Source organism: Triticum dicoccoides, chromosome 7A (genome assembly GCF_002162155.2).
Source record: "Triticum dicoccoides isolate Atlit2015 ecotype Zavitan chromosome 7A, WEW_v2.0, whole genome shotgun sequence".
Classification (NCBI taxonomy): Eukaryota; Viridiplantae; Streptophyta; class Magnoliopsida; order Poales; family Poaceae; genus Triticum; species Triticum dicoccoides.
Window position 1 is genome coordinate 598472532 of NC_041392.1, and position 10515 is coordinate 598483046.

Consider the following 10515-nt stretch of genomic DNA (forward strand, 5'->3'; position numbering starts at 1 on the left):
CTGGAGCAAGCAAGGCCAAACAGAACAAAAGATTAGGTTGGATGAGGCCTGTTAGAGTTGTGTCGAATATTGTGTACACGGTAGGTTACAGTTGTATTAGGAGTTGTATTGTGTTTACATAGGATGTGGAGTTGTGTCCTAATAGGACACTTGTATCCTAGGCCTCTCATATATAGCGGGGGTAGACAGACAATGTAACCTATGCCAACATAATAGCACCGGAACGCAGGGAAAGCCGGCGACATGTGCCGGTGTCCAGGGCGACCGGGTGCGGTATTGTAGCGGTGATGGGGAGGAGCGCCCGTAGTCAGGCCCCAGGGATGTAGCCATATCGGTGAACCTCGTTAACAAATCTCGGTGTCGTGCTCGTGTGATTGCTTGGTCCTCGGATGATCAACGGTATGCTTTGGATTTATTTTAACAAATGGTATCATGAGTAAGGTTACGAAGAGGCTGTTGTGTTGAGCCGAGTTGGTTCGTTGATTTAGTTCGTCATGGGAAACGATCGTGTATCAGCGGACGAAAGCGGCGGTCGAAGAAATCGATGGAAGCAGCGGGGCGTAATGCGTGCAAGCTGGCGGCGGTTTGTTCAGAGTCTCGACGAGGTGCGATCGAAATCATCGGCGTCAGGAGAGTCGTGCGGCGGTCGGTCGACGGATTGATGGTGCGAGCGTACTCTAGGCGGGCGCTGAGATCGCTGGCGCTTGGTGGCTCATTGGGCAGGCAAGCCCAGGCCCAGGCGGGGCTGGCCGTAGCGATCCGTGCAGGTGGGCAGGGCAAGGCGTGCAACGCGAGCAGGTTCAGTTGGCCGGTGAAGCACGCAGGAAGCGCAACAAAGCAGCGAAACGAGTTTTGTTTGTAAAAAAAGAAAAGGACCGGGTCCTTGTGTGACACGGACGGAGGCAGATCAATCGGCAAGGAAAAAGTCTATCAAGGGATTTGACAAAGCAAATAGCTAGCATTGAGAGTTGAGCCTAGGAGCTACACCACGTGAAGACCAACATTGTTTTGGTTGAATTGCTACTAGTACTGGGAGGTGACCACGTTAGGTTTGCTTATGTACTTTGGCATAGTGGAAAGAAGCTCGGTTAATTTTCGCAAGGTCAGCCATACAAAGAATCATGATGCTATTGGGCATCGGGTTTGAGGTGGAGAAGTTCATCGGAACTAAAAACCTTGGGTTATGACAGACACGGATGAAATTTTTGTTGGCACAACAGAGATGCTTGAAGGCGTTGCGGGAAGTCAATTCAGTTAAGATGGAATTATCATGTGATGGATGGAAATTCTTGGAAGACGATTTGGGAGCCTCGAGCGTGTCATGCAGTCGAACAAGTTCGGCTGGGTCGGACTGGACAGTCTGATGAATCGACGCGAGTCGGTTGGTACAGAAGACGGTGATGGGATCGGCGACGACGACATAGGAGCGTGATGCCGATGGTGACCAATTTCTAGACGTGGAAACACGTGGCACAGCTCGATGGCTTGTGTGGCTTCGACAAGACTATGACGCGGGGTTGATTCAAGGTGATGACACACGGAGCTTGAAGTCGACGGGGCGCGGGGTGACACGTACAACCACCATGGAGTCATGTTGAAGGTGGAGCTGGAGTCTGGAGGACTTCACTCGGTGCTGATTGAGGGGCTACGGCGTAAGTGCACAGAGAGTCGAAGTCTATTCAGCGGGAAAAGCGAGGGACACGTAATTCGGATTGGAGCCTAGTGGTCTGATGGAAACGTGAAACTCGTCATCGGTCGGTGTTGATCGGTGGTACTCTGCAGTGGGGGTTGAGTGGTGTGGTTTCGCGATCCTTGAGACTCGACCGGGACCGCGGAGGCTCGACGCGGTAATAGCGGTGAGGCGCGCGGTACGCACGGGGCATGGAGACGGGCCAAGGCTCTGATGGTCATACATGTGGTGAGACAACTGTGAATTTGACTCGGGATGATTACAAGCAATGGTGAAATTCCTCCAAATTCAGACAGACGGTCAAGAAAGGAGCGGTAATATTGAGTTCAGATAACTCTTATGTGTGACACCCAATATGTGAGTTGTTCAATTTCACGCAGGTCAGTGATCAGTGTGTGATGTGTTGAACGAAGCTCTGAAAGTTGGGAGCATACACTAGAGTAAAGAGGAACTTAATTTTGCTCGAGTGTTGACAGTGGTCAAGAAAAGAAGGGACTACAAGTTGCAGGTGGAGTCACATGAAGTCTTTGAAGTAGCAGCGATACTCACGGGATAAGCTCAAGTCCAATGTACATGGAAGTTTGACGCATGGACAAATCCAGGGTGGTGGAGAATATTCGCCAAGGTGGAGTTTGTTAGAGTTGTGTCGAATATTGTGTACACGGTAGGTTACAGCTGTACTAGGAGTTGTATTGTGTTTACATAGGATGTGGAGTTGTGTCCTAATAGGACACTTGTATCCTAGGCCTCTCATATATAGCGGGGGTAGACACACGATGTAACCTATGCCAACATAATAGCACCGGAACGCAGGGGAAGCCGGCGACATGTGCCGGTGTCCAGGGCGACCGGGTGCGGTATTGTAGCGGTGTCATGGGGAGGAGCGCCCGTAGTCAGGCCCCGGGGATGTAGCCATATCGGTGAACCTCGTTAAGAAATCTCGGTGTCGTGCTCGTGTGATTGCTTGGTCCTCGGATGATCAACGGTATGACTTGGATTTATTTTCACAAGGCCAAGGGCGAGCAAAGCCATGTGAGAATCCAGTGTAAAAGGGCGCACGTCCAGAGCCTTTATCTCCGGGCATTCTTCCCCGCTAATCTCCTTTATTTCCTCATTCGTCAGAAGGCTAATAAAAGTGAGCTCCTGCCGACAGATCCATGTCTGTACTGTACCCGAACTGCGTACGGCGGCAACCACCCAGGCAAGAGGTCGGCAGCCGGAGGTCGAAGCCTGTACCCCTTCATGATGAATGAATGGACTGACGGTGACTGTCCGGATGCCAAGTGATGATAGCCATGGCGAAACACGGGCTCTTAACCACTAACCCCCTCCTCCCCCTGGAGTTACCGGGAATCAGAGCGTTTTAGAACATGTCCAAAAGAGAGGGAGAGCAGTGTGGAAGAAGACGCTCCGGTCCAGCTCTAAAGCCCCCCTTGCCTGCCTCCTCTCCTCTTTCTGCCAGACCCAAAAGAAAGCCCAACACATGGGGCCTCGCCCGCCTCGCCTCTCCCTGTCTGTCATCATCAAGGCCACCGCGGCGTGTGCGGATCCGCCAATCAGACGCGCGCCCGCGCCTTTACGCGGACAAAAGTTGCACCGAACCAAAGCAACCGCATCGCATCTCATCCCATCCGCGCGCACGCAGACTCTGTTTTGGTTGGATTCACCCCTCTGCTCCTCTCCGTACCGCGCGAGTCCAGCGAGTCCGTGGCCGCTAGCCCGGTGGTGGTGCCGTCGCTATAAGGGCACCCAGCTAGCCACACGCACGGCTCCGTCAAGGCCTTGGCACGGTGCTCTGTACGTTCCGGGCTGAGCCATGGGCCTCGCCGGCGGCATTGTCCGGAGAGTCCTCTCCAAGAGCCCCTGCGGCTCCTCCTCGTCGGCCGGCGGCGGACGCGGAGGCCACAGCGTGCGTGCAGTGCATTCTCAACGGCAGCTCGAGAGTTCAGTCTGCCGCCGCAATGTGACATTCTTGTTCTTCGCAGGAAAGGAGCCCGGGCGACCACAACAGGAGATGGGGCTCTCTGAAGCTGTACCTGTGCGGCGACGAGAATGGAGCGGGTGCCGAGGACGGGGAGGACGACGACGACGGGACGGTCTCGGCCAGGAGCTTCGAGACCTGCGCGATGACGCAGGACGCCCAAGCTCCGGGGGCAGCCGATCAGCGTCGCGACGTGAACGGCCGCGCACGCAGCCACGCTGAACAAGTGCGCGTTCAGTGGAGCCCCGGCGAGCCGACGAAGCCGTTCACCGAGGACGATGCGGCGAAGCTGATCCAGTCCGCGTTCAGGAGGTTCATGGTGCGTTTCCTGACTGAAAATCATGGTTCAGAGCTCAAACTGCGTCTAGCTAGCTACGTTTCCTGAATGAAGATCATGGTGCGTTTGCCGTGCTGCAGGCAAGGGGGCGCTTGCTGCAGGAGGAGCTGAGGAGAAGCTCCGGACAAGAGTGCTGCTACGGTGAAGCGCCCAAGAGCCCTGCCTCGGCGTCCACCATCGCCGCGTCGGTGGAGGTCCAGGTAGGGGAGTCCCTGAGCAACCTCCGGCTGAGCGACGACGGCGCGTCGGTGTCGGCGCAGCACCGGGCGGGCCAGAGCCAGAAGCCGCGGCCCCAGGTCTTCAGAGCCAAGGTAGTCCTGCAGAGCTTTCGCTGCTGCTACACTGTGTCACTGTAGCACACAGGGACTTGACCGCAATCGCATCGCTTTGGTCAAGAAAAACAGTGTTACGGCTTAATTTGGCACCTGAATGAACAGTGAGCTTATCATTAAACGTGATGTTTCAGGAGGAGTGGGACGACAGCACGCTGAGCTCCAACGTGCTGAGGATGAGGATCCAGAGCAAGATGGAGGCCACCACGCGGCGCGAGCGGGCCCTCGCCTACGCCTTCTCGCAGCAGGTACGCACGCACATCATCACGCTGATAACAGAGCCAAGGTACATTTCATTTGGGTCTCTCTCTTCTGAACTCGTCTTGATCGCCGCAGCTGAGGAGCGGCGGCACGAAGAAGCGGTCGTCGCGGTCGGAGCAAGGGGAGTTCAACGTGGGGTGGAGCTGGCTGGAGCGGTGGATGGCGACGCGGCAGGCCGAGCCCGGCGCCGACGACAGCGCGAGCAAGAACGCGACGGACGCCGGGTCGGCGGTGGCCGGGCGGCGGGTGGTGGTGGTGAGGAGGCGGCAGGACGTGGCCGTCGAGGAGAAGGAGAGCTGCGGCTCCAACGACGTGTCCGCCATCAGCTTCGACGGCTCCAGCGCCGGCGCCCGGAGCGGCCTCAGCTGCTACAGGCCCGGCAAGAACCGGCTCAGGGGGCCCAGGAACCTGCCGCGCCGCAAGGTGGCGGCCGCGTCGTCGGACCACCGGCTCCAACCAAGATCCCACAAGGTAACCTGTCCAACCCCTCGAGGCACCGCCATGATTTACGCCTCATCAGCAATGTCGTCCTGTACTGATTCCGAAACGCTCTGGTTTGACAAGGTGAGCAAGAAGGCGCGGCAGAGGGAGGAGAAGCAGCTGCAGAAGGATCATCAAGTAGAGACCGAGTGTGTGGCCTACGATCCCCGCCAGCCTCCGACGGATTACTGAAACCGAGACGATGGAATGATGTACATAGGTTTCTTCAGATCCTGATTGCTGTGTTCGCTTTGTATCGCCATGATTTCTCTCTTACTTTTCAGTTGCTTGGTGCTGAAGTGTTAGATGATTCGAGCTGATCTAACGACGCGTTTGGTTGATGATTTTTCCGCCGTCTTCCGATTACACCGGCTTAGGAATACGTTACCTGTGTTTGTTTGAGTCAGACCGATTTCGGGTCCCCTGTAATCGGAAAAGGTTCTTCGTAAAAGCAAAAACAGCAGATACCCTGTGGCATGGAATAACGCCGTTCGTCCGGTATCGATCCCCTCTCTCTATTCTCTGCTTGCGCGATCTTTTCTTCACCACGAGCAACGATCGAGTAGCAGCCTGCAGGACCGGAGATTTTCCTCCCTTTCAAAAACAACACCGGATCTCCATTCGCCGCCGTGAGTCGTCGCCGCAAGCAGCGCGCCAGCGATCTCCCTCTGCCGTGAGCAGCGCCGCTGATATCCGCCACGGGCAGCAGCGTGGCCGATTTCCTTTCTCTACCGTGAGCAGTGGCGCCACCATGAACAGCTAGCGCTCTCTGATTTAGCCGCAAGTCATCCCCAGCAGCCGAGCATCTTCTACAAGACCGCCGGCGGCAGACTACGGTTTCCTTTTCCGTTGCTTGAACCAAACACATCGTGTAATCGCTGATCTAATACAGCGTATTCTCATTACAGTATTGAATACGTTACCTGCGTCCAATCAAACGCGTTTGATCTGCAAGACTGACAAGTCGGTCGTGTAAAAGTTGGTCACTAAATAAAGTACGCACGCAGGTGATGGAACATTGTAAAAGTGTCAGTTATTCATAGCACCAGCTGCATTCGATCTACAACACGAGACCAACATCCATCCATCCATCCAGTTACAGAGGCGATTCCCGCCATGACTATCATCACATTAAACTCTCGCTCCACCTAGCTAAGCTAAGCTTAAGCTCTATAATCTCCCGACTACTGCACAGCTATACTTCTCCAACCGGCACTGATAGGCCAGGTGTCAGTTCGAAGACGCTTGCGAAGCCGCGTCGTCCTTGGCGATGGCCACGTAGTTCACCGGCGCCGATGGCCTGACGCTCTCCCTGCGGCCGTCCCGGCTCGCCGACCGCTCGCCGTTCTGCTGCTGCACCGAGAGCCTCCGGTTCGGCGTGCCGTTGACAGCGCCGCCGTTGGCCCGAGGGCCAGGCAACTTCTTCGCAGACTGGGGCCGGGCAGGGCTCGGCTTTGACCCGAACAGCTTCTCCTGCTCGGCGGCTAGCTGGTCGTTTATCTTCTTCTGGTCCTGGGATGAACGGCAGATAGAACAGTTGAGGCAAAACATGGAAAGCAGAGATGATTCGCTGGACATAGCCGTTGGACATGGCAAAAAGGAACGGCACAAAAGAGTACTGACCCTCATTCTTCGCTTCTCTTCCTCCTTCTCCTGTCTCAGGATTCTGTATTCGTCCAGCATCACAAGAAGTGCGACACCGTCGTAGGTGAATGCTGTGTTGTGTTCTTGTTCCCAAGCCTGGGTCTTCGCCACCAGCATGTCAACAATGGCTGCAGTGAAGATATGCATGAAAAGTTAGGTCAGTTTAAGACTAGCACTCACGTTCCCTTCACGTATCATGCAAGTATGTGTAATATAATGAGCCCTAAGCCAGCGGCCATAAGGTAGTGTGATGCATTTCCCAGGAAGAAACCATTTTCAGAACATACCTGGGATTTTATTAACCAAAACACGAGCTTTTTCTGCACGCTTGAGGTTCAGATGTGCGCCTCTAGTTGCACTGTATCTGTTATCATCCTGCCGATAAGAGAACATCAATGTTAGAGTCCACAGCCAAGCAAGTGGTTTCAACTTCATGGAGAATGGAAATGGCAGAACAATGCTGGTGCAAAGGAGCACCATATGCCTGAAGCACACTTGATATCCTCCCTTTCGAGCATTAAAATGGAGACAGAGAAAGGGTAACATGACAAATTTTGCATACCTGGCTATAGTCTTCAAGCCAGCTCTCTTCTTCGCATGCTAGCATCCACCTGTCAACCTTCTCCAATATGTCCTTTCTGCTTGAGGCCTCCTCTTTTGCTTTAAGTATCTGGTTCTCCATATCGGCCAGTAGCTCTGATGGCTCGAACATACTAGAATCAATAACAGACAGTATTCTATCTCTTGCAGCACTAGTATCTATTGCAATATGAGCCTGGGCATATATATCTTCAAGTTCAGTCTGCCTTTTGAATGCAATATCCTTCATCCTACTAGCTTTTAGCTGATCCAGCCTTTCAACTTCATGTTCAGCCTTTAGAATGCAAAAATATGTCAGGTCACAGGTGAACAAGGACTACTTTATCAATACGCCAAACTCACTGAGAGAAGAAAACACATCTTAACCTGATCAAGTACATCAAGAGCCAAAGCTCCAGGAACTGTCACTCTATCCAATGTTGAGGACATATTGCATGTGACATGATCAAAAAGTTGTCGTTCCTCAACAGTGGCATCCATTAAGTTCCAAAGGTCAGTTAGCTGGGAGGCTAGAGCTTGAATCTAAGAGAGCATAGCACTATGTCAGAAATAAGATCACATACGAAATGATATCAAAGACACCTAAAGAGAGGATAAGCAATAACAAGAGGCTCACTGCAAATTTACCTTTCCAATCCTCTTAACTTTCTCTTCTTTAAGTTCGGTCACCATCTTAGACAGCCTGGATATTGTTTCATCACTAACACTCTTGGAGTGAGCACCCACAGAGTCATTGAGGCTAGGATGAACTTCAGTAACAGTAGCCAAGAAATCCATCCCAAGGACAGAACAAAGATCGTGCACAGAGCTCACAAAGTCAAGAATCTTGTGCAATCTATCACTCTGCAATACAAAAGAAATTAAGAGTGCCATTTCAAGTCAGGTCATTTTAGATAATCCAGACCAAAGGCATTACGCTGACTGTCATCAGCAATATCAGTAGCCTATTGCTTTGGCCATTAATATGGTACAGGATTATGTGTTAATGCCACAGTTTAGACTTCAACATCAAGGGGGTAATGATTACTTAAGTTATGCAGACTTGGCATATGAAGTGGATTTGAGAAACACATAAAACATTTAAAATTATGTGTGTACTACACAAACATACAATGCCTTCAGGCTCCAGCAAGCTTTGACGTTTGGAATATTAGCACATTAACAGAACAGAACCAGTTCTTGTGCAAAGCAAACTATGGAATCGGTACCAACCTTTTCCTTTTGAAGTGCTTGTAGTTCAAAAAGAAATTCATTTAGTTTCTTCATTGAAAGATCATCCTCGTTGACATGGGGCATTTCCAAGTGGTCACCAACTTGTAGAGTACCCGCAATTTCACCACGTATTGTTTGAATTTGGAGTTGAACATCAGCAAACTCTTTCACCCTCTTCTCTTTTTTCCTGCAGAGCTGTTCCAAGAATGGTGATGTCGCTGCTAGTTGCTCCTTGATTGTACCAGTTGTCTTGTCAGGCTGTAAATCAGGGGAAAGGGGACATATGTACTATATTAGCGGAAGAGATGTTATACTCGAAGATAAACTCTAGCAGAAATGCAGAAGTAAAATAAATGTATGACAAACTATTAAGTACAGAGTATCAACTAAGTATAGTTGGGTAGTGTGTATATATAAATGACCTAGGTTGAGATGGGAGTTGGGGGGCTATTCCCAGATACTTACAACTATAACACCAGAAATAGACAGTTCTCCCAGTGAAGAAAGCAGTCTATTAAGCTCGGATTTGGAGTTGGCAAGTTGTTGAAGAAGACGAGCCCTGGAACTAGAAGCCTGATCAACCTTTCTCCTGTAAACATCTAAGCATTCCTGCTCTAGCTGAAGTAACATCTTGTCGCGATCATCATCGCTCTCACCAACCTCATCCCATATCAGCTGAAATAACACAAACCAGTTACTAATAAAACCTGATATCTTCCTGCTTAAACATGATATGTTCACTCTTATTGATGCAAAGGAGTTGAAATGGTGTTTGTGTTGCCACTGTTTTCAGTTTACCTCTCAAAAAGTGCGAGGAAAAAAAATGATAATTCTTAAGAGGGAGGGAGAGTTGGCAAAGCACCTGTAGTTGCTGCAGCAAAGACCCACATGTGGTTTCACCTAACAAAGGATCATTATGACCGGCCACTCCCATTTTAGGTCAAAATCTGCAATGATGGCAATAGGTGATCATGCATATACAAGATTTCAGGGCAAATTTAACTCTGAAACTATCATGGTTCAAGGCATGTTCACTTCGAGCGCCATAAAAATCTAAAAGCTACACACATTACACAAACAATGAAGCTACATCTGTCTCACACCCAAACAGAAGAAAAACAATGAAACTAGAGCCTGAATTTTCATGGCATTGATGCAACTTTAGACCATTAGCAAATAATCTGTTGTACAAACTAAATACCACGAAATGTATTGTTGTGATACTCTGAAAGCAGACTGAATCACTTCGATAGCAGTTGCAAACATAAGCTGCTCAAATCCATGAAGATAGATGGGCAAGACTACACAATACAGGCTATGGCACACAATTCTGCCAGAAGAATTCTCTCACAGACCTTCCCAGACTTTCAAGAAATGGTGATAAGCCGAATGGGCCATTCTGATACACTCATCTGCTGACCCACGCATGCATTGCCTCACTTCAACCATACATTTATGGATGTTCAGATAATGTTGAAGCATTCAGGTTCTGAACAGTAAATTCCATCTGGCGATAATATTTGGCACTAGATTTAACAATTCTCCACAAAGAACAGCAACGAGAAAACCATAACGACCTTCTCAGAATTTCTAGGCATACGAGCTATTCCAACAGCCGACTGCGCCAAAATTACCCGATTCCGTTAAAGCTCCTAAATTCCAACAAAAAAAGGTCCAAAATTTCCGGCGAGTTCTTGCACCCAGAGATCCAATCTGACCCTTCAGAGTGTCAAACAGGCAAACGAACGCGCGAGACCACAACGAAATCGCTGAAACGACCAACCCGAGCGCCGCGCAAGAAAGAAAAAAAATCAAGAAACCCGACAAAACCCTCCCAAAACCCCACGGAATCCGGAGTAAAATCCCTAGAAAGAAACCACCCACGGGACCAAGAAACCGCCCCTGACCCCTAGTCCAGTCGCCAAGAAACCCCAGGGGCGCCCATTTCGGGCGGAGATCGCCGCGGAGGCGACAGGAA

General features: G+C 50.8%; 2 protein-coding genes across 2 annotated transcripts; one reads left to right on the forward strand and one right to left on the reverse strand.

Annotated features, from left to right (window-relative positions):
* Positions 1–3299: 3299 nt before the first annotated feature.
* On the forward strand, positions 3300–5427 carry LOC119327492. The gene is made up of 6 exons (XM_037600593.1): positions 3300–3599; positions 3676–3990; positions 4089–4319; positions 4475–4588; positions 4677–5072; positions 5166–5427. Exons 1-6 carry the CDS (start codon positions 3507–3509, stop codon positions 5271–5273), a joined length of 1257 nt encoding a protein of 418 aa, XP_037456490.1. The 5' UTR covers positions 3300–3506; the 3' UTR covers positions 5274–5427.
* Positions 5428–6094: 667 nt separating this feature from the next.
* On the reverse strand, positions 6095–9505 carry LOC119332342 (65-kDa microtubule-associated protein 1-like). The gene is made up of 9 exons (XM_037605526.1): positions 9400–9505; positions 9003–9212; positions 8538–8795; positions 7953–8168; positions 7692–7847; positions 7288–7599; positions 7013–7100; positions 6705–6853; positions 6095–6593 (listed from the first exon to the last, which is right to left on the reverse strand). Exons 1-9 carry the CDS (start codon positions 9469–9471, stop codon positions 6312–6314), a joined length of 1743 nt encoding a protein of 580 aa, XP_037461423.1. The 5' UTR covers positions 9472–9505; the 3' UTR covers positions 6095–6311.
* Between the last annotated feature and the right edge of the window lie 1010 nt (positions 9506–10515).